Genomic DNA, 25,262 nt, shown 5'->3' with positions numbered 1-25,262 from the left:
GAAAACTGTAGCTTCGTGTTGCAAAAAAACCTTGTAGAACAAGACACCATCTGCACTGATTTTCCCCAATAACCACATCAAATGAGTGTACAGAGGTAAGCAGGCTAACTAGCAGATACAGATGAGGAAACTTAAGCAAACACCTGTTCTAACCATATTGTACTTGCCAGTGTGTTTATGGAACACAGTTCCATTTCATCTGGTAGCTGTATTAATAAACCTTCCACTTTATCTAATTGCTGAAGAGAAGAGTTGCCTGTGGCAGATAGTCACTTTGACTGAAATACGTAAGATGCTCTTACTGCTGGCACCATTCTTGCTGAGTGATTCTAACAATGAACAGTGATTTTATCTAAAGATGTCACAATAGATAATAATATTATAAAAACAAAAAGGCCTGATGAAAACATGTTCTTTTTTACAGTCATTACAGTGAACACCTGTAAGCTTCTTAATGGGTTTGCAGATGGTGCAGAGTCTGGGAAGGGGGAGTTTGCTAAATTACAATGTTGTATTGACTTTATTCCTCATCTTCCTATTTTTCTCATAATGGTTGTATTGCCTTTATTTTTACCTATATGAACATTCTTACTTTTACATAAATTCCTCATATAATATTGAATACATACAAAGTTATTTCTTATTGTGAAATTTATAATGTAACATTTGTTGGTTTAGGCACACGTAACTACCAGAGTACAATCAGTTAAAGGCTGAACATTCTGCTATTGGAAATAAAAGAAATTAATGGGCACCTAATGTTCAAAATATGTTGTTCCTATCTCCCTTGCAAAACCTTCTGTTGCGTAAAGCAGAGAAGAGACAGGCAAATTCTTGATTTTATGATGATTTTATATTGATTTTATAAGATAAAGCTTTTCAAATAACTGGTCAGATTTGGTGACTCTTCCATTTACCACAAAATTTCTGTTGTGTATTCAAGTTTTTTGGTTTTGCTTTTTCTTTAGAAAATTTCCTTGTTCACTTGCTGCATTCCATCATGTGGGTTATTGGGGCAGAAATAATTGTGCATTCAAAGTAACAGGTGTGTAACCTTCTAGAAGTAGAAACAGTCCCTTTCCTCCTTATCTAAATTACATATGCCAGTCACCTGTGCCCAGCTTTGCTTACACCCTACCACTTAGCAAATCCTACTACTCCTTCACTTCCAAAGTGACTGAAATAACTGTGATGTTCCTTTTGCAAACACTTCAGTTCCTATATTCCCTTTGTAAACACCTCAGTCTATTTTATTGTAGATATCTTTTGTCATCACTCTTCTTTCCTTTAAAGAGAAATTTGCCTACCTGTACTCCCGAAACAAAAGTGAATCTTCAAAAATCTACAATATATTAAACAATCCACTTGTATTATTTTTACATTAAAAAAATGCTCTCACAAAAAAGTGGTGCAATCAGATTATGAATAGCTGTTAAAGAGACATATCACCAAAAGTTTGCTATTGAGTTATCCCTTTCTCAGGATTTTCTGAATTTGTATTCCTCAACTAAAATAGGAAGAAAAAATAGTTCCTTCAAAATTTTCCTTTCAGGGATTTTCTCATTAATCTGACTCTTCTCATTTTCGCAAAGGTTTTTATTTGTTCATTAATTCTCTCTCTCTTCCTTTTCTATTCTAAGAAAACACAGAATTCCTAATTTCTATGCTAAATTATTTGAATAGCTTGCTATTGCTTACTAGTTTTGAATTGTTTATTTAATTTTCTGAGAAACAATTCTGTTATTTAGTGTTTTCCCTTGTTTTACCAGCTAGTTACCTGTTGATTGAGAGAATAATTAGATAATTGACACAGCCTAAGATGATTAACTTTGATTGTATAACTGTTATAGTGTTTCTTATGAAAGTTTATGGCCAGCATAGGAAGTATAGTATTTAAATTCCAATACGTTTCAAGTATAGGAATATAAACAATTTATCATGTGTCGAAAGTGTAACTCATCTGTTATTTTTAGAGCTTTAAAACTGAGGTAAATTTGTGGTTTTCTAGTGCAGGTTGGTTATCTTGTACTTACCTCAGGGTAAAGGACCTCTTTCTACTGTGGACATTACCATGAATGTGGTAGGATGAGTAATGCCTGAGAGGCCATATGGCCTTAAGTGTCCTCCTGGCAAAGCATGTGAGAAAAGCCAAGAACCAGTCAGAAAACCAGCCACATTGCTCAAAACAGTTGAAATGTCCAGCTGGAATCTGAGTCTCATCCCTTCTCATAATTTACTGGGCAATGTGATCTTGTCTGTTTCTGTCTGTCTAATCTCTAGAAAAGTCTTAAAAACCATCTGGGCTATGAAAAGTTTTTTGTGCAGCTCACATAAGGTATGTTTAGTTATATTATTAATGGATTTAGCTGAGATATTGTGATAAACTACTACCATTAAGTAGTTGTCTTGATGTGTGGGATTAGGAAAATAAGAAGCTCTGAAAATTGGTCAAAACTTCTACCCTTTTGCCAACACTTTATTGGTCTTGCCAAAGTAGCCTTTTAAAGATTAACATGTTATTTAACTGAAATTCATCTCTTTTTTTTTCTGCACTTCTCTGTTAAAGTCAGCTGGCAATAATATAAAGCCTTCCACCTTGTTTGTTTTGCTTCAGATTTGAAAAGTAGTAATAGTTAATGGACTAGTTAAAAAAAAAATGTTGCTAAAACTTGTCCAGTTTTTACTTCTGTTTCATTTGTAAGTTAGTTTCATGTATATTTGATATTCAACATGGGCTGTTGTGACTAACCTTTGCATTAACTCATTGGAAAATAATGCTTTTTTAAAACTTTCATTACATAATTAAGTCACGGAAGTATTAAATACACAATATCACCAATGGCTCATATTTCAATTTGCATTTGAGTAACAAGATCTATTTGAAAAAGTCACATATTTTACATAATATTTTAGAATGCTTTAAGTCATTCAGTCATTATTATTTTAAGCAATATTGGTCATATCTTAGTTATATGTGATGTACAGACATAACACAACATTGCTATTTAATATTTAAAATATTCTATGATTCTAAATATAATCTTGCATCTTGCTTATGAACTCTCAGATGAACAGGTGCTATAAAAAGAGTGGTAAGCTTTTTTCTGTTACTTATTAGGCCCAAATAGTAATCTTCTCTGATAAGCAGTGCCATTGTTTAACCTAAAAGCTCCTTCCTGTGTACAAGAGCATACAATGTCAGTTGATACATCAAGAATTCTGCATTTCCCAAGGAACGGAAATGCAAGCTGTAGTAAGACAGCATTTAAATTTTGTGCAATTTCAGCTTGGTACTTTCTGAGGTGAGAGCACACATTCGTTGTTGGTTCTAAACAGCAATAGCAAAGTTCTCTACTATGCATAAAAGATCTTTTTTTTTAACTACTATCTGTAGTAGCACAAATCACACAGTCTTCACAAATCTTAAAAATAATAGTTTTCCTGATGAAATACCGAGTTCAGAAACTAAAACTTTTCTGTATTAGTGCTTTGACTCAATTTCTTTTCTTTGAGCTCAGTAAGTCTATTTTTACCTAGTATACAAAGTACAGATTATGTTAGTAGGTATCTGAAGATGCACTGATCAAATGAAAACAATATCGTTTGCTATCTGCAACTGACAAACAAAAAGAAAAACGCACAGTTATTTTCATACTAGTCTGATACTTATCTTTATAATATTTGTGATATTTGTATATTCTGTTTTTGAAACACCAAATACCTGGTCTCCAGTGTGTTTTTCTTTCAGTAATCTAGATTTGATAAGAAAAGGCCAAGCACATGGAGGAAAAGATGCCTTCTCAAAGTCAGGATGAGTTCCTAAGGTTTGATAGCCTTAAAGTCATATGCAAGGAGGTTTATTTTACTTTTTCTTCTGCAGTTGTCCTTGGCTCTGTGCAGCACTTTTACGCAGCAACTTAAATATTGGCATGCTATCACTACTCTCTTCATAAAAATCCTAAACACAGCATCATAAGAGCATCTAAAAGAAAATTAACTCTATACTAGCCAAAACCATTACGTTATTCTATCTCATTGCATGTTAAATGTAAGGGTGAATATTTCCACTATTTCCAGATGAAAATTAGGAAAAAAAAATGATATTTTGTATTAATATAAATATTAAATAAATATCTAAATTAATCTAAAATATCTAAATATCTAAATATATTAAATATCTAAATTCTCAGTCTTTAAAAAAAGAAAAAAACCTATTTTTCTGAATAGCGGACAGGCGATTCTGTGCAGTGGTTGGATTAAATGTAGAAGTGTTTGAGCGGAAAGAGGTCATTAATGGTTTGCATGGTGGTACAGAAGTGTTAGTGTTTAAATATTAATTCATTGCCATCTGTCATGCTGTTTTTACCCATGCACTGTTGGCCAATACAGAAAGCATAACTACTACCCAAATGTTCAGAGCAGGAAAAAGTAATTTCCTTTTATGAGAGAAAAATCTCCAAAGAAAAAAATAATAGGCATTATTCGTTGGTATCTAGGTTTTGAGGGATACAGCATATATCTTCAAAAGATGGCACTAATTATTTGTCCTAAGCTGTATTAACTGCTAATATATCATTTAACTGCAAAAGCATGTGCTGTGCATTTGTCTTGACATTCACAAGGCTGCTGCTGTGTGCTAAGCATTATTAAATTACCTACAGCATCTGGCCCTTTAACAAGTCCCTGACAGGACATTAAGATTTTATTTTAACTCCCTTTTTTTTTTTTAAAACTTTCCCTGATGTTCAGACAGCTCAATAATATTAGGAAGAATATATTATTCTAACTAGGAATGATTTAGGTGAAGAACAAAAAAAAAAAAGGACAAATAAATGTGAAGTCATTTTTAATTTAATTGAAAAAACATAAAAAATGAATAAATGAATGATGTTCAAATGATGTTCAAATAAGAAAGTCAATAGCATGCTGCTGTTGTTGAAGATGTTGAGTTAGCAGAAAGAGTTATCAAAAATATGGGTGAGGAGTAATTTCATTCAAGACTTGGAGTCATTGTTCAGCTTAGATTTTTAGCAGATGTCTTACTGAGTCATCTATGATAAATTAACCTCAATTTCTAACTTCAAAAGAGGTTTATGTAAGTAGGTAGTAGGTGGTAAAGTTTGGAAATGTTTGTCACGGAAAATCACAAACCCCAGAGTATAAAGTCCTAGTTTACACCTATTACCAGACTATGGCATTTCCAATTCTATATTATCCCAATAATAGATTTTTAATTGTGCCATCTCTAGATGTACAGGGTGTCTTGATAAAACTTATCTCAGACACAGAAAGGACTTTTAAATGCATACATAGTATAGACTTTCGAGATTTCTGTAATAAATTAATATACCTCTGAAAAGGTTTTTATTTTCCTTGGGTTATTCTTAGGAGATAAATATTGCAGTTGCAGCTGAATGATTAGGGTTGATTAGCTAAGTATTCAGAAATTTCTTCTGGATCTCTTTCTGCCATGAAAAACTTTCAATAGATCTGATGTTAATTAGTCACCTGGAGTAATCACTTCTCTTTGAATTGCTAACATCAGTTGCAGATCAAAGTAACACAGAGTGAGCGTATTTTATAAATCAAAACTAGGGACTGCATTTACCTTAAAAGAAGTTACTCCAACTTACAGTTTCAAAACTTCATGAGTTGTCATTGGTGAATATAAGGACAGATGATTTATTTGGAGAAGCTGTTTTGTTGCTCTTATCTCCCATGGGTTATCAAGGCATCTGGGATCCTAAAGTTGTTTCAGTTGACACTGAAAGTTCCTACCTATTTTGCTTCTAGAAAGGAGAAAGCAGTTTTCTGTTATGGAAGAGAATGCTGTGATGTCTCTGACATTCACCTATCTTTTAAGAAGGAAAGGGAAATCTGCTAATCATCTTCAATTTGATATTTTTGGATTTGTTTTTCTTCTGTTGTTTGTTTTATTCCATATTTTACTTTATGTGAGCTTTCATTTATACTACTTGTCTTTTAAGTATACTAATGGGTATGTAGGTCATGAGGTGGAGAGAACCAACATCTGCCACTTCATATCCTAGAAGTGTCATTAGATTTGTTTTATTATTTTATGGAAAACTGAAAAGGAAATAAATGCTGTGGGAACTGCAGGGGGGGAGAGTAGGGGGAGGGTTACAAAAAAACCCAAAAAAACAAAACAAAACAAAAAAAACAACAACAAAAAAAAAAGCAACACTTTATATGGTTGCCCACAGCAGAAAACATGATACGGGGCATCACCAAGCAAAATATACATAACCACAAAATTTATGGGGAAGAGATTCTCCTCTGCTGGTTGGGGAAATCTGAGCTGGGTAGAAAGCTGTGATGACTGTACATGCCCACAGTACAGTGAAAGAAACCATTATCTGCTACCCAGGATTTGTGCTTCCATCTTCAAAGTTATATTTTAATTGTAATATTGACTTTGAAAAGCAAAACTTTAAAAACATGAATTTCAGTTCAGTTCACACAGTTTATGCTTGAAATTTTATCTGCATTTGTCTTAATGCTATTTACAGTATTATAACTCCCTGTATCCATATGCATCTGTTTTAATAATAGTTTCAATTATGAGTCTATTGCACAACAAGCATATGTTTATAACAGTATATATGATATATGGATGTGTATAAAATATACATCATCTATATGCCTTAAATGAATTAAATTTTGCAGAATTGTAATTATTTAATTATTAAACTTTATAGAACTTAAACAGCAAGTAATTAATTCTTCCTGACACAAAATAACAAGAGAACTTGGTGTAGTTTTGCCTTAATTCAAATTAAATATATAGAGAAGTAGACTACATATTCAGTTTGAAGTCCATTTATCAGTGCAGCCTGAAAGTATTTTGGATGGTCAAATGTTTGATATAAGTTACATTTCAGTAAAGAATCTGGAACTTAGATTTTCTTCCATGTTTCTGTGAACTGATGTATTCATTGTTAAAGGAGATACAGTCATCTGGATAATCTGAAAATAAGCATAGTGGATAGTTTGCTCTACAAGTTGGAGCTGTAAAATTTTAGGTTTGCTTTCTTCATATAGAGAGATGATTCTCTCTTTGTAGGTACTAGTATTAGAAATTCAGAAATTGTAGATTTGTAAAGTGTTTTTGGAAACATAGCAAGGTGCGTTATGGCTGAGAAGATAAAACAATATTGTACTGCACGTGCAACTGATTACTCTTATTTCAACTGGGAAATGAAAATGTAATGAAACAGAATTCCATTTTGATAGCATTGATTACTCTGTAGACAGTTTAACTTTTCCAAACCATTTCATAACAGTCACATCTGGTTCCACATCAAAGAGATTAAGTTAACATGTATTAATTTTTTTTTTGTAATCTCTCAAGTGGCTTGAATATACTAACCATTCTTCCAGCAGTAAGCAATACTAAGCGATGCACTGTTAATACCTGATTGCAACATGAAGTAAAAGCATAAAAAACTAGAACTAATCTTGTAAGGGTAGTTTGGACTACCTGTATTTCTTAACAGAAAGATTATTTTTTTAATAGCTGATTTTGCAAAATAAGGCCTGATATTGCAGTTCTTCACCTCAAATTAGCTATCACATTTTTTTGTATTTCTTCTTATATATTTTGTAAATGTACTTTTATATATTAAACTGAAAAATTTGACAAAATGAAAGTAAACCAATGATCCAGATAAATAAAACTGAAATAATAAATGTGGATTTCTTTGTCACTGATGCTTTCTGCTAAATTTTTACCCATTTATACTGATAAGTTGCAGGTGTACATTTGAAATTTAATTAGGAATTAACGAGAAAATTGTTAGATAACTATTTCCTGAAATCTTGAATTTTTTTTAATGCTAGTTATGCTTTATTCTGTTCATCACTTTAAAACACTACTTTCAGAATAAAGTATGCTTTCACCGATTAATAAAATAAAGTAATTTTAAAAAGTAATTTAGCAGACAAAACATGAAGAATAAAGATAATGCCTATATATTACAAAGCACTTGAGATTTGGTACATCCCATAGGTCTATTTGATTTCATAATTATTTTAGATCTTTTGAGCTTTGAGACATTTGGCACTTTTCTGTCATAGAATCTGAAATAAATTGTGATGTCTCCCTTTTTTGTTGTCATTCTTTTTTTATATTCTGCTGTTCAAATTTGCAATAGAACTGAATGAGAAATATCATTATCCTCTGCACTGAGAATCTGATTTTCATGGTGTAGTCCCCTCTTTTATTTATCCTTTTCTTTTCCCATTTGAAAGAAGCTGCACTTCAGGCTGAACTAACCTCTGAAAGCACTGTCTGAACTGACATTTCATCAAGTTCACAGAGTTTGAGTACATCACGAATTCTTGTGTTATCTTCCACACGATACTGAAATAGATGTTTTGCGCAGTTCTTTTAAATTTAATCTTGGTGTAAAATAATGAAAAAGTTACTCTACATATTAATTTAACATTACTTTACAATAAAAACTGTTTACCAGCCTTACAGAAAGGAAACTATTTGACAAAATCCTCATATATACGTTTATGGTACTCTGTGCATACAAATGAATACTTTTGTTTTTACAAAATATCTTAGGTAAACCATTCACTTTCCTTTCAGGAGCTGACGCTGTGGAGGCCCAGTGTAAGAGATTTGAAGTAAGGGCAAGTGAAGGTGGAAAAGTATTATTTTCTGCAGATGAAGATGAGATAGTCATTGGAGCTGACAGACTGAAGGTAACAGGTATGTTAATTGTAAGGTTTCTAAATGAATGTTAGTCCTCTCCCTCTCTTCTTATTCTCTTACTGACCAAAAGATATTGCAGAATTCAAAAGGTGAATTCCTGCAAAGGCAGATTTGAATTTTAACTCTGCTTGACCAGCAAATGGTAAAAATTACCCTCAACACAGACATTTGGTTTTATATGTTACTGTTAATAAAGCATTTTTCTGTGGTTGCTATATCATCTGATTAGGAAATGCTGCTTCACAGTGGTAAAAGCTTTTGTTCTTTATCGTGATTTTGATAGTTCTGTATTTGAAATACCAGGTCCAACTTATGTGTGAATTAAGGGTTTGTACTCTACTATACTTTAGAAGTCTTGACTGAATTGTAGTACGCAAAATACTTGCCTTGACTTCAACATTTGTTCAACAGAACAAAAATAAAATTGTCACTGATATTTTACTGTCATCATTACCTGCATAAGTGTCATATTACATACATATGGATAAGTTACATGTTTGATATTATACATGTGTTAACTTAAAAAAATAAATAAATAAATAAATAAATGGTTAGATTTGTTTTAAATAAATGCAAATGTTCCAGGAACACCAGGAATAGGACAAAAGTACATTCAGGAAGGCCAGGGTCAAACTGAGACTGAATTTTCTTTATAAGCCTTAGAATAAATTAGATTGTTGCTTGCCAGTATTTGGGGGTAAATTTTCTTACGCAAAATCACAGAATTGCAGGGGTTGGAAGGGACCTCAAGAGATCATTGAGTGCAACCCTTCTGCTAAAGCAGGTCCCCTACAATAGGTCACACAGGGTCTTGAATATCTCTATGGAAGGAAATTACACTGCATCTCTTGACAACCTGTTCCAGTGCTCCAGTACTTATTCACTCTTCTCTGATCTCTGTTGATCTTCTCTGGCCACAGGATTTTTTCAGTACTAAACAAAAAGAAAAAACTTTCACAAGCTGACAGTTTAGTGATGCCACAGTATCCAATACTAAATAGTATATATTGTCCATATTTGTATTTATGAAAAGGATAAATGAGCGTTTGTTGAGTCAATAGCATTCTTTATAGTTAGTACATTTAAAATAAGTCTTTTGTTTTAATAATAAAATGTAAGAGAATAACGAGAATAATGTGAGAGGAAGAAGATAGTCATTGGAACCCTATCAAGACTCATGCTCGATCAGAATTTTAAATTCTGTGAAACATACAGTTGATTTCAAAACAATCAGTTGATTTCAAAGTGTCTACCATAAGTTACAAAATAAAATGTCTAACATATGGCACAGAGGATGAGATTTCCTGCCATTAAGAAATCTGATCATGTACTGGTGGTTGTAATGACAGTGCACTGCTCAACTGATTTTAACTTCAAAGTAGTTTGAGTACTGACAGCACCTGTTGACTTCAGCGGTATTAGAAAGCAGAGGAACTAAAGTAAATTTGTTCAGCGATGCTCAATATGGCATATAGAAGTGCTCCTTGTAAAACGAGCAGGATTTTATTCTTAACTTTTGCAATACACCTGGCTGTATGTACATTCATTTTAAGCACAAAAAAAATAATAATAATAAAGGAAAGTCTAGGTTAAGTTAATGCTGCTTTGGTATGCTTATCTGAGATTTGGGGATTACTATAAACCTGTCAATTCACACAAAAAATATTACTACTAGATTTGGTTTTTATTTTGTGGCTGTGGTGAAAAATAAAAAAGCACTGACTTTGACATTAATTACTTCCACAATAGAAAATAAAGAAAATGAAATATATGAAAGATTTAGTCAGCTATTAGATATCACATAGAAAAGGATGGCCATTACCTAGAATCATAGAATCATAGAATTGCTCAGATTGGAAAAGATCTTAAAGATCATCAAGTCCATCTGCAACCTAACCAAACCACTAACAACCCTCTGCTAAATCATGCCCCTGAGCACCACATCCAAACAGTTTTTAAACACATTCAGGGATGTTGACTCAACCACTTCCCTGGGGAGCCTATTCCAGTGCTTAACAACCATTTCAGTAAAGTTTTTCATGATAACCCACATAAACTTACCTTGGTGCAACGTGAGACCATACTGAAAGATTTACTAGTTTCTGAGCAATTCTGTGTAGGTCTGAGGATTAAATACGAAGTATTTATTGTTAATTTTCAATTTACATGGCAGTTTGTTTAGAAAAATATGTGAAGGTATTTTGTAATTGCAAATTGAAAGAGTAATTTATTTTTTAAAATCCTTTGGAAATCATTAAGTATCTATTTGGAAATAACATAATGAAGTTGGGATCATTGATTCTAATCTCTGGTTAATCATCTTGTTGTCTTAATATCTTATAAAAAGGTTATTTTCAAAATTTTATACTGTAGATCTCTAGGGCCCAGTTTATGTTAATCCTTATGTCATTTTATTAGACAATAAAAATATCCTACAGGAGGAAGGGAAGAGTATAAGATAGAAGAGCATTTCTGACAGGCATACACTGAAAACCATTATATCCTAATTTCTCTATCTCTACAAAGCTTTTTGCATCAGAATTACTAATTTCTAGCCAAATGATTAAACTGTAATGAGCTGTAAAATGCTTTACTGTTTACTTCAGTCTAAAGCTAAAGTTACTGAAAATAGATTTCCAGGAGGAAAATAAACATTGTACGATGCAGAGAAAACAAAATATGAGTATGAGAAAGCAATAATAACTGTCCTATCACACATCTCAAACACAAATCTATTATAATGCAGTATAATATTTTTTTTCACTTTTTTTTTTTAACATGTCATATGATATGGGGCATCACTTTGGCCAGTTTAGTCCAGCTTTCCTGTTCTGGTCCCCTCCCATCTTCTTGTGCTCCCACAGCCCACTTACTCACAGGACAGTACACGAAACCAAGAAACTGAAACATTCCTGGCTCCATATAGCACTGTTCAGCAACAACTAAAACATCAGTGTGTTATCAACACTGTTTTTCTCCTAAAGCCAAAACACAGCATCATATCAGACGCTACAAAGAAAATCTGGCTGAAACCAGGACAAAAAACTTTCATGGTATGTGCACATTACTACAGATTGTCTTCTGACTTTTTTTTTTTTTTTTTTACAAATATGTAGATACAGTTTAATAAGATGCACTAAATAAAGTATAGATAATGGTAGCAGGAGAAACACAAAGAAGAGGTGTAAAAACCTGCTATGAGGCTTCTCCCTTGTCAAATAGTGAAGTTATGTAGAAGGGTGGAAGAGAGGGAAGGAGAGTAGGAGACATTTTTCAGTTTTGGTGGAAACATTCTCACATTAATAACAGGACAGATGTGGGTTAAATCTACTTTTACACCAGAGTAGTGTCAGGGAAAAATCTGTGATATTCTGCACATATTCTCATTACATGAGAATTTATAAGGAGTTCAGCATGGCTTTGATCAAAGTTACGTACTTCATTGGAAGAACGATCAGAGCCTTGATGTATCAAGGAAACTCCAGAATGTTCTTCCACGCTTTTACTCTAATAATGTTCTAATAATATCCAGGATTAACGAGTAGATGAGTGTGTCACTACCTCAGTTTTGATTTTAAGATTATGTGTAGGAATGGGAGTCTGCATGTAATTGAAATGTAGTAAAGTCTTCCAAAGTAGTTAAAATGAAATTCTGAAGTAGAAATATGGGCTATGACTATAAAAGATAGTATGACAAAAATATGGAGAAATATATATGAATTACAAATTAGATTGACAGAGCGGAATTAAAATATTTATAACGAATACTGAAATGTAGAAAAATAAATGATTATTTGATGTACATTGTTATGACAGCAGATATATATTTAGTTCCTTCAGAGTCTGACTAGGAATTGTAGTATGAAGAAGAGAAAAGATCTTGGATTTGCCATGTTCTCATTTAGGACAAATAGAGTGTGGATTGTGAAGTTGCAAGAGATGAAGGGAAGCACTGAATCACTTTAATCTCACTTACTTAGACAAGTTATAAGTGATCGTAGTAAAATTACTGTATTTGATGTTGCAGTAAAAACAAGCCTTTGAATAGATGTACTAGACTCTCCAGATCTTGAACTCTGAATGAACCAGGATTCTTATATCAGCATTTGTCAGTAACAAAAATGCATTATATATATATAGCTTCTGTGGTTCCCAAATGATGAGTAAATAATGTGTAATTCAAAATGTACTGAGTGAATAAGATTTCTGATGAGCTTATTTAGATGTCAGGGAATCACTTAATGTCCAGAATTTTCTGCAGAAGAGTACTGATTACTATTACAGGAATCTAGCCAATTACAACAGAGCAGCTTTTCGGGGCACTCTTCTTGAGAAGCATTCTTGGAGTTCATTACAAGGTTGTATATGTGAGTGCCAAGCTATCTCTGAACTGGAATTTTTGTGGGCAGGTTAAAAGTAGTGAACCTAAATAAATAAATTTCTTATACAGGACATTGCACAGATACATTTATGTCTTGTTAAGCATGAAATGTGTCCCCAGTCAGTTCAGATTGCAAGCAGTATGTGCTTACATCAGCCTGCAGGTGAAATATGTCGGTTGTTGGAGGGCTGCAGTTGTCTAAGCATAATGGCAGTTGGTTTGCAAGGAGAAGGTTTTGAATTTTGACAGTTTCAGAAAAACATGCTGAGGAACATAGTGACTGGGCTATGAATGTATGCACAGAGAAAGAAGCCTTAATTAAAGAAGTTTCTCTGCAAGTGAGTAGACTCGAAAGAAGAAAAATGTGTAGAAGTTTCTGTAGTCCTGCTAGCCCAGGAAAATATATTCAGTTTGCTCCAGCATTCCACTGGGAAGTTCTTAAGATAATTGTGCCCTACAACCAGAGATATAGAGAGAGACTGCATACTCAGACAAGAAAATGGAAAGATTAATAAAGAAAGACATAAATAAAATCCTAGCAAAATCATGCTCTTCTGATGTTTCTTCTTTCTTTTTTCTTTCTCTTTTTGTAGAGCAGTGGTGATATCATGCATTATAAGAAAAGACATATTTGTATCCCTTTCTCTCCTTCTGGGCTATCACCTGTTCAATATTTTTTTCAATAGATCTTATGTTTTCAAGATGCTTATCAACTTTTTGAGCTGTTCCTTCAGAGCATAGCCACCAGCTTCTCAAAGTCAGTGAAGAGACTATTGCTCTCCTCTGGTACAGAACTGTGTTGATCAAAAGACTGATTATAACTTCCAGATTTAAACTGGTTTCCTGGTGAAACCTTTCATACCAAGACTAAGATATTAGATTTTGTAGCAAATCTAAGAATAAGCATTTTTAGGAAAAATTTCTGATGTTTGCTTCATATCCCTAGTCATATTTCACATTCCTCAATGAATGACTGTGCCAGCATTCAGATGTATAATTCAAAGCATTTCTAGTTTTTAGAAGACAATGGCATGATACCAGGAAAGTTTCCATGATCTATGGAAGCATTGGAGCCCAGCAGAAAATAAACCCATTATTAGTAAGATGAGCTAATTCTTAGTCCAAACCAACTTGTTTTGAATCAAACAGTAAGCATTCAGAAGGGTTTGATACAGGAAGTGTATCCTTTGGATATAATTGGATTCTGATTTTGTATTAAAATTCTAATTCTTATAAAATAAATGAGCTAAACTTTTGACACTTACATGCCCTCAGGCTTTGGTAGATTTGAAAATACACATTTAAATTACAGCAATCAGTCCAATCTCTATTTTTAAGATATAGCTATTCATAGGAGAGAAGGGTGAATCTAAAAGGAGCTCCTGTATTCTCACTTCTTTTTTCTTAAAATACTTGCTTGTAACATATTACTGCCTGGAAGCAAAATGCTTTTGTTGGAGACAAGGGTCAGGCTGCAAAGCACAGTAGGATTTAGGTTCAACAGAGGATATTTTTCTCCAAATACCTATGCTATAATGATACTGCAGGCCAAAAATACCTTGATTATTCCTATTACACTTTTCTAGCTAAAAGCTGAGAAGATGAGCTCATTCAGATTTCAGTTTGTCACACCTTCTAAACAGGAGGAATGCTTTTATGTTTCAGAAAATATCAGCATCTGACTTAAAAAATAAAAATAAAAATAAAAAAATACACAGTAGTTCCTCTTATTGCGAGAGCTGTAACACATCAGAATTGCATTTAATTTTCTCTGAATCCCGAGTAAAACAACTACTGAGTGGCTTCTTCGGTTTTATCTGATCTTAAGGTGAAATTTTTACCCAACTTTCACTATGAGCTAATGCATTTAATAGACATAAATGACATGCATCATACTTACAAAACTTTTGTCAATGAACTAAACATGGAAATCATTTAAAATCTAAGTTTAGGTAGAAATAGCAAGAGGAATATAGAAATTTAGCTTAATTTTAAACCAAAGACAGAAATATAGGACACTGGGAATATTCTGTTATTGAATGAGCACATTTTTCTGCCCTCAGAGTTTATTTATATTTTTACTTTAAATATTCAAAACATGGCAAAGTACTGCAGTGTGACCCAAAATTTTTCTTCCTTCTGAGATGGAAAACGTTACCAACATAGGCTGTAATTTGTGTTTCTGACTTTGGATAAGACACACTGCATTACATTATTCAAGTATTCACAAGGAGATACTGCATGAATACCTGACAAAGGTTTATTCAGAGAAGTTAGCAGCTTTCTACCACACTGGACTTCACTGTTACCCGAAGAGCTATTTATAAACCAGGTAGGCAGGCAGACCTATGAAGAATGTAGATTCAAATCATTTCTGCTCTGCAATAAGTCTCAAAGCTTATACATAGCAAACTCTATAAGCTAGGAATAATTTCACCCATAGGAAGCCACTCCAGAAAAAAAATAAATCACCCACAGACATATGGCCTGCAGCCTTCAGCCTACATTGAGAATTTAAATTCCTGTCCTCATTGTGGCTAATGACAAGTTTACATTTCACAGTGTCTGACAGCATTACATTCAGCACACCAAGACACAAGCATTATAAACCATCATTTTAGCTAAAAAAATATAACAAGCATTTACATTTGAATTAAAAGTATGTAGGTCACTCCAAAAGTAAAGCTTATAAATATCTAATGAGTGGGAGTCAAGTGAATGGGGCTAGGCTCTTTTCAACAGTGCCCAGCAACAAAACAAGTGGCAATTGGCACAGTCTGGAACACAGGAAGTTCCATACATGAGGTAAAAACTTCATTCTTTTGAGTGTGACAGAACTGCAGTGAGCTATCCAGAGGTTATGGAGTCTCCTTCTCTGGAAGGAGAAATTCAAAGCCTTCCTGGACACTTTTCTGTGCACCCCCCTTGTTAGGGAATCTTCTTTAGCAGGGCTGAAGAAACTAAAGGACTGGTGGTCCCTTCCAACCCCTGTGATTCTGCCACTTATCTAGGAATCTTTGACAGCATAGTGTGTAAGATTGTCACCAAGCTCAGAGAAGTTTCTAATAATAGAGCTAATGCACTTTTTCAAAGTTGTGTTCAGCTGTTCCAATGTACGAATGTGTGAGTTTTCAGTTGTGAAGCTTCTGTGAATAAGGTACATGTCTCTTGTATTTAACTGTGATTTCAATTTCAGTAAATAATTAATGGTAATACTTTGGTCATGATTACTTTGTTCTGACTTGCTAGGATTTGAAATCCAAGCTGTTTTGACATGCATCAGAAGTATGTTTGTTTCATTCTTGGATATACTTAGTTCTTGGAATTTAGTTGCATATGCAGCACTTAGAATAAAAATTGCGAGATATTGTCATAATTTCAAAACATCACAGTAGCAATCAATCTTGTCAGTAAATTCATTTTCTGAAAGCAAGCATAAAAGAAATTATTTTTCTTCATCTTGCTTACTCCCACCAAGTGGAATTCAAAATGGAACTTTAAATCAGTTTAAGGTTTTCCTTCTAATTGCATAGGACCAAGAATGAGCCCTGAACAAATACATTAAATTGTCACTTAAGTTCAAAGCACTGTATTTAATCTGCACTCATTAATGAAGTAGTCAGTATTTTTGCAGTCTTTTTTTTTTTTTTTCATGCAACTATGAATTACATATGTTTTTGTAATATGCATTTTTTTTCCTTCATGGTATGTCATTACAGTTGTCTCATTGGTTTAAGCACATTTATTATTTCCAGAGTTCCATTATTCCTTCTTTGGATTTGAATCTGCATAGCCAATAGCTAAGCATTCTGGCACTAATCCTACAATGCATATGTGCTAGAATTTTGGTCCTCTGAGTTATGAGACTGGAGCTAAAATATGAGCAACTTCACAACACTGGAATAATTTATAGCTGTTAGAATCTTGGACTGTGACTTGAGTCACTTAGTTTTCTTTCTGCAGTAATTATATCGTTATTCTATTTTAATTTATAAATAATTTAGAAAAGACCTCTTCCTATTCAGTATTTAAATTCCTTGGAAAAAATGTATCTTTTACTTTCCTTCTTTACATATAAATGAATCTACTTTCACTAGCAAGTATTTTATGCTTAGCATGTTTCTAAAGTTCACTCTCATTGATTTCACTGACTGCTATTTCTGATCTTAGTTTTTAAATTATCAATTCACATAGTACAGTTCTGCATAGCACGCACAATCGTGAGCTCACAAATGTCTTTCAGTTCTTCTAGCTTTATTTCTTTACAAATGCCAAAATGTCATTTAACTCAGGTGGAGAGTTTTTCCCTTAAGACTTTTCCTGCCATTATTCTAAAACCATCTGATAAAGTCTGATAGAAGTGATGGCAAGTACTACAGGTTACATCTCTTACAGTGTAACTAGAAATAGTGATCTTTCATGTCCTTTCTCTTCATTGCTTTCTGCGAAGCAAGTTACGGTTGCCAAAGGTCTACATACAGCAACACGTAAAGCATTCATAGTACCAGACTACCTCATACCAAAGTGCAAGATGAATCCAAGATAAAAAAAGCAAAATACTAGTGGTAGCAGAATTTGAAAATATATTTTCCCATAAACTGGGAAAAGGCACGAGTTTGAATTGATAGTTTCATCTGAAAGAATTTTCTCATTAAACATCAGAGGGAAACATATTTTCTTGAAATATTTATTTTCATATCAAGTGAACAAGCTACGTTATTTTTGCTATTTTTATCTTAGCAGCATTATCAAGTGATGGACAATTTTTAAAATGTGTTTTTACAGTCAGTGTGGGGTAGAGAAAACCCAATAGACAAAGCACTCTGTGCAGAAAGAATGTTTGCCAACGAATTTGTTTCATGCTTAAGCTGTCATGACTGCTTTCTGGCTTTTTATACTTACAGTGTTTTTTTTCTTCTCAGTGTCATTCCTTGTCTTGCCTACCTAGTTTATATTTAGATTTAGGATTAAAGCAAAAAATCAATTAGAGCTTCTGAACTTAAAGATTTAATGAAAATAGTCTTTTTTTCTTCAAGACAACAAAACTCAGAATAATGTAATGTTGGTAAAGTATTAATGTGAAAAATTAGTAGAAATGTTAAGAGGAACTTCTAATGAAAAACAGAGAAAGGAATAGAGGGGGTATCCTACAAAAAAAAACAAAACAAATCCACAAAAAACACAAAACCGACCAAAACACTGCTTCCTATCTAAGATGTCTGAAAGGTAAGGCAAGAGTAAAAGAGTAGAAAGGTTGAATATAAAGGAAATAAATTTATTTGGAAGTCTTAAGATCATGAGAACAGAGATCTTTCCAAATAAGGATATAAAAGCTGAACGACTGGATTGCTAAACATCGTAATAGACTGTTAACTGGATGGTGCAGAAAAATCTCTCTTAGGTATAGTTTGAAGTGCAGGACAAATTCTGTTTTGTCTCTTACAGCACCTCTGAACTTGGTCTTTTGTAGACAGCTGGACACCAGAAATATTTTATTTCTGTAATTTTAAGTGCTAAATTGAAGAAGTGTTTTGATTCAAGACAAGTGTCAAATAGCATGATATTCTGTGCCACAGAAATGACAGTTCTGGTACCTGATGTTCAGTATCTATTCTGGAAGTGCCTAAATGTAGTACAGTTTGATTTTAAGGAGAACATAAACAAAAGGTGTCTTAGCTGGGACAGAATCGATCTTTCCTTCATAGTCTCTGCTATGATATTATGTTATGACTGTAGGAAAAAACAATGGACATTTCAGATTCTCAGCTTTTCATACTGTCCTGCCACTGAGTGAGCAAGGGGACACAAGAAGCTGGGAGGGGACAGAAGCAGGAAAGCTGGCCTGAACAGGCCAAAGAGATACTCCAAACCCATATGACTAGAAAAAGCTTGAAAACAATGGAGATTTGTCTGAGCAGGAAGCCACTGATTTTTGATTGGCTGGGCATTGGTCAGTGGATGTTGAGTAATTGCTTATGCATCATATATCTTGTATGTATATACATATATATATATATACATATATATATATAAAATTGTAACTGTTAGCTTTTTCTCCTCTTCTTTTTTCTGTCTTGATACATAGTTTTGATCTCAACCTATGAGCCCTACTTTGTTTTGTTTTTTTGTTTGTTATGTTGTGTGTGTTTTTTTTTTTTTTTTTTTTTTGTGGTGCTGAACTTCCTGGATTTAAACCATAAAATGAGGTTTCAATGGCTGCTAACCATTCAGAATTTTGATGCAGAAGTAAAGCCTCCCTGTGCTGACTTTAGACTGACATTCCTTAGCAGCAAGGCAATTAAAAGTACTTAAACCTTCTGATAAATTATGGTAGGTATATGGCAGAGTGATTTAGTCCATTCTGACTCACCAACAGTAAAAGAGCAAACACCAGACTAGTGTTATGCCACAAGACTCGCAGGAAAGCTAGACTGTTAAGAGGTTTGCCAGATAATCTGAATTGTGGTTGTAATCCAGCACCTTATAACTTCTCCATGGTGACTGTTAGTATGAGCAGTGACAAACTACTCTGTGACCAGTTCAGTCCCATCTTGAAAATGGAGACCTACCTGTAAGTTACTGCCATATATCTTTTTCCAACAGTATCTCTAAGGTATGTGGCAACTCTCTTGTCCTTGACTGAAAAAATGTTCAAGTCTTACCATGAGAAAACTTACGTAACTTGGCCAACTTTAGTGTACTGCAGTATGCAATGATAGCTTGTCCTTTGCAGAAAACATGCTGTTTTTCCAGTGATTAATACAGATCTTACATCCACATGTTTGCTAACATGGCCTTTGCTAGTATACAGTCATTGCATTTAGTGGATGAAATACACCTGCATCCATTTTGTTGCTAAATTGAAAGGCTTGTTTCACTGTTACACTGACTTGAAGGTGGGAATGTTCTTAAAAAGACAACGGTATTGTTATGCATTCACCTTCTCCCAAATAAGTGGAGAATTTCTGTTTGAAAATGCAGCCAAGGCATATCTAAGTAAGTCATTTACTCATTTGCCAGGCTGGAATGTGTTGTATTCAGCCAAATAATTTTCTTCTAGAGAGGAACAAAAAACATCAGTAAAGCACAGGAATAAAAAGAAGTCATAATAGGTGATAATCAAGATAGAAATTAGATAGAACTGACATTATATTTCTCATATTTCTCAAAAATATAAATTATGACTTCTAGTATTTTAAGATGCTAACATTTGTTTCATTTTTGTTAAACAGGCACAAAATATGTTATATAAATGCTTCTCTATTTCAACATTATTAAAATACGCATGAGGATTCTTCTCACACTTTCATATTTTCAGAAATTCTAAAATATTTCAAGTCATTTTTGCAGTAACTTTTAAAATATATAGTATATACTCCTATACAATGGATATTTTCTATGTGTATTAATGCCCTCTACAGGATAAACAAATACACTTTCTAAATATTTGATTACCATTTATCAATGGCACTCTAATTGCTATGTAGTAAAAAAGATATAGTAGATCTATTTTTAAAACCTGGATAGTAGCTCTACTGCTTCATGGTTTCCTTTTGCATAAATAAAACCCAAGTAAATTGTAAGAACAGAGCAGTAATTATCACATAAATGTAAGAACTTTTCATTATGCTGTAGTAAGGGTAATTTACAGAGCAGAAGTGAATGCATATTGGAAATGCATACAAAAAAGCTTCCTTTGGAAATGTTCTTTCTCACATGTTGTAAATTCTTCTATCAAATCTCTATTCTTATATGTTGTCAGGTGTGAACAATATTTAGAAAAGTGATGATGCTGGAGTCATACTCACGTTCTGCAGCACAGAGTCCAGTATCTTGAAATTGGGTTTTTTAAACCTCCACTGCAGAACATAAAATCTCACTTGTTAGTAGATAGTGCTAGTATCTCAGAAAAGTGGAAGAATGACTGAAGGTAGAGACAGCAAGAAGTGTAGAAATCAGAACAGTATAGATAATTGGGATCATATAAGTTAAGTCTTGGACATTTTTGTATTTTTGTAATTTTGTACAGTTTTGGTGGGAGACAGAATATATAATTCAGATTCCAGTTTTTAGTAACACTATTTGCAAATATCAGCTGTTCATCAGTCAACCTGGATCCTCATTCAAAAAGGAGTAGTTTTTGATCTAAAGTAGAAAATGGTGATGATCACCTGAAAGATCTTTGTTATTTTTGTGCATTTTTTTGCATGCAAAGAGCTAAGAAAGGGCAGAGCCAGAAAACGGTACTTTTGATAATATTTTTTCACCAAGTTAAGATTATTAAATAACTGAGATATAGTCATTTTAGAACTTGAGCAAGCTGTATTAACATTACTGGTTATATAGTTGAGAAGCAGTACATAATGAGATTTTTTAAGAAAGTTCAAAATTGGAGAATATCACTAGTTGCTCTTGAAACCAGGAGAGAAATAGCTTTCTCATTCACACATTTACCTTTGCAGGATTCCAGTTTTTCCTTAATATTCCATACAAATGCAACACTTTACTTCTAGTGAAAATAAAGTTGAAATGTTTAGATAATTTGAGTAGACTTAAAGTTAAAGCCTTCATTTTGTGTATAAGACATCCAAGTTCATATCCCATTCTTTCATATCCTAGGTGAGTCCACTGGTTATTGAGCTATTGACTATTTGATCATCCTCATTCATTGATTCATTCATTTTTCATCAAGGAAACAGCAATTCTAATTTGTCTCTGATTAAGTATTTATTAGAGTGTAAGCCTAGGCTTTACACAACTTAGGGATAACTACTAAAACCAACTGAAAACAATCTCCTTTTTTTTGATCAATTAAATACACAAATAATACAATTTAAAATTCAGTATTTTGAATGCTGACAAGGACAACTCCAACTGTTTTCCACTGCTGTGAATCCTGAAACCTTTGCATGATCTTAAGAAAGCAAACAATCAAACAAAAACAAAACAAAACAAAAGAAAACAAAACAACAACAACAAAAAACAGCAACAAAACCCAACAAGAAAAACAGCGCACATCAGATCCGGACTGTCATTTCTATTTAGGAAGATAAGTAAGATAAGTTATTTTTGTTTGTTTGTATTTTTTTAGTAATTATGATGAAATTTAAATATAAGGTTTTAATCTGTGTAATGTCTAGCTTTTGTAGCCTTTCAAGAAAACTATCTATTCAAGAAGAAAATGGTTGTTGTCAATCCTTTCTAATTTTCATATTTATCTCCATCATGTATTGTATATGAAAAATAAGAATTCAATTATGTAATTCCCATGCTAATTTCATTTTTTTTAGATTGATTCACTTTTTTAGCATATTAAACTATGTAAAGTGTTGGCCAAACATAGATTTTGATTGTCAACTTTCAAGCAAGTATGTGTATAAGTTAACTTAATATATAGACATAATATAGTTTAATTTGCACTGCAAGATCTACCTAAGTTTACTGCCCACCACTAGGACAAAATTTAGAAAGTATTTGTACTCAGTTCAAGTTACAATAATTTTAGAAGATTTTTTTGCAATTTAACAAGTATTCACTGGAGTGTGGATTTGCTTTGATCAAAATTTGTTACACTGAAAACAATTAATTTATTGAAGAAGTTACATTTCTTACCTAGATTAAAGGCTTAATACAAGTCTTTACTTAAGTAAGGTTTCTATATAGAAAATATGCATCAAACATTTGTTGTGTTCAAGGTCCTTCAGTAAATCTAAATCATTCATTTCACAAATTACTTTTAAACAATGTCTTATCTCTGAAGCCTTTAATTCCCAAGTGCCAGTGCTTTAGTTTACATGTGAACAGCTGCATCTAGAGTCAGATGCCTAAGTACTGCATCTGTCTGCCTGAATTATACCTCTAGTGTGCCCATATCAAAATCATACCTGGAACCTTTGCTTTTTAGTCTTAGTCAGTTTTGCTGCTCAGAGACTGAGAAAATTGTGCCAATCACATTGCCATAGAACAGCCCTACTTGCTTTCATTCTAGTTCTGTATGTTTCTATAGGAAAAATCCAGTTTCATCGTGCTCTTTTATATATATATATATATATATATATATATATATATATATATATTAGAAGTACTTAGTTAATTTACACTTCAAACCATTTATTAAAATTGAAAACCTTGAAGAGCTACACAATCAGCATGTGGTCCAAAGCATTCTGATTCCTTTGGTTCTCTAGTTTGCAGAAGTGCAATAAGTGAACTTTTAATGAAGAAAGTGGTCTTTCTATGATTATTAATCTGTCTAGATGAATATTTCTGGGATTCGTTTTCAGTCTGGCAGTGATCAACCTTTCCAGTGTCTTATTGGTGAACAATAGCTAAGTAATCCCACAAAGATACTTTTAAAGTTTTGCTATGTACACATGGTAAAAGAATTAAGAACTGAACTTTTTAATAGCAGTTAAACTTTTAGAATATAAGGTCTGTTTTCAAGGTCCCTGCAGTGGTAAAACAATCTTGATTAAGTACTCATATTTTTCAGTGAAATTGGTGGTTAGTTTAACTTAATGAATTTGTGATGAGTTAAATGGCAAGTCTCAAAGATGATAAATAATTTACAAATTATTCTTTAAAATCTGTAACTCAGGAAAAATTGGCATTAGAGTCAAGCACTTGCAAAATTGTTGCACTTTATCATATTCACTTGTTGTTTCCAAAAAGCCTAGGGAAAGATCAAGGCAATAAGATTCAACAGCGCCTGTAATAATGCAATGCTATATAATCTGAGCACATCAAAATGCTATACAAATCCACTGTCAGTACATTTGAGGTGATTTGCTTGCAAGAATAATGTGAGTGGGATAATGTTAATATGCAGTGGATTTTTCTCAGCAATATAATTTATTTGTTTTTGTTTCTTGACTCATCAGTTCTCTCGCCTATATTCTTTTTGCGGAGTGTATAGGCTGTTTTTTTCACGCCTTTCAGTTATTTAGTCATTAAAAAGTTCCAGTGTTGTTCTGTGAGCTAACGCATAAATCAAGGATCATTTGCTTGTTACATAAATGACAACACTGCCACCATGTAACATATATAAGTGAGTATAAATCCAGCGCCAAGTACCAACAATGTAATTCTATTCTTTTTATGAAAGTCATCATTTCCCAAAGGCTGAATTTCAGTAACCAGTAAATGGAGCAGAAATTAGTAGTTTACACCAGTCTCTGTGAATTCTGACTGTTCAGTTCCAATTTCAATGGGAGTGTATGAATCGTTTTGCTTGTACTGATGGGATAACTTTGATCTGCTTTGTGTTAAAAAAAAAAAGAAAAAAGAAAGAAAGAAAAGCAAAAGTGTATTTTAAACATCTACTGTGTATAGAACTGCTATGCTCTAAGAAATTTTTCTTAATATACAGAAATGTACTTCTGGCATTTCTGCAGAAAACTATGGAGGCTGTTCTTTGACCAGTAGTTTGCAGTCACAGATTTTTCTCCCTTGGCAAAGTCTTTACTTAACTCATTCTTTCCAATGGAAGCTGGAAGTTGGAGTAATTTTATTCAGTTAAACTTACATTTTTGATTTTACATCCTTTGCACATACTCAGTGCCCTTGCTATTTTATTTCCTACTTTAGCAATTCATTCTAACTCACATTCCTTTGAGTTCAGTTCCCTAACTACTTTCTTTTGAGATACACTTGAAAGGGCTTGAAGGTTCAAGTCTTTTCTCTTTATCTTAATCTCTGTCTAGAATTTGACTCATCTCAAAGTAGGTCTTGGCTATGATTCTGTAAGTCAGGGAATATAATTATAGTATTATTTAGTCATTTCTGTAAAAAATAAGCATTTTAGTATTGCAAGCAACTAAACACCTAAAATACATTTCTTCTATTAAAAAGTCATGTTATTCACTTCGAATCCTGATTTGTATTGTTATATAAGTATTATTCTCACACACACACACAAAAATTATGTTTTTCTATCACCATTTCCTCAATAATGCTGAACTGCATGATCTAACTTCCTGTTGGAGCAGCATAAAAGCAGATTTGCCATATAATAAATCACAAATTAAAGAGCACCTTCCTATAGTTTTTTCTAATGTTCTGTATTTTTAAGTAATGCTGATCCATGTCACCCATTTGTTCTACAGTCCCGTTCCATTTTTCTTGATCCGGCTGTTTAAC

General features: G+C 33.0%; 1 protein-coding gene across 2 annotated transcripts in view; it reads left to right on the top strand.

Moving 5' to 3' along the window:
• SGCZ (sarcoglycan zeta) overlaps positions 1-25,262 on the top strand; it is a 146,829-nt gene that overhangs the window by 98,719 nt on the left and 22,848 nt on the right. Inside the window, exon 4 of one of the 2 annotated variants that reach the window (XM_042812419.1) lies at positions 8,618-8,740. The exons of the other annotated variant lie outside the window; for it this stretch is intronic. Within the exon in view, the coding sequence (XP_042668353.1) occupies positions 8,618-8,740 (123 nt within the window). The remainder of the gene's footprint in view (positions 1-8,617; positions 8,741-25,262) is intronic. 2 annotated transcript variants of the gene reach the window in all.

This window comes from Centrocercus urophasianus, unplaced genomic scaffold (genome assembly GCF_019232065.1).
Source record: "Centrocercus urophasianus isolate 14NV4802_14NV808 unplaced genomic scaffold, USGS_Curo_1.0 seq_13, whole genome shotgun sequence".
NCBI lineage: Eukaryota > Metazoa > Chordata > Aves > Galliformes > Phasianidae > Centrocercus > Centrocercus urophasianus.
The sequence above is the reverse complement of the archived record's forward strand: the minus strand, read 5'-3'. Positions and strand labels throughout refer to the sequence as shown.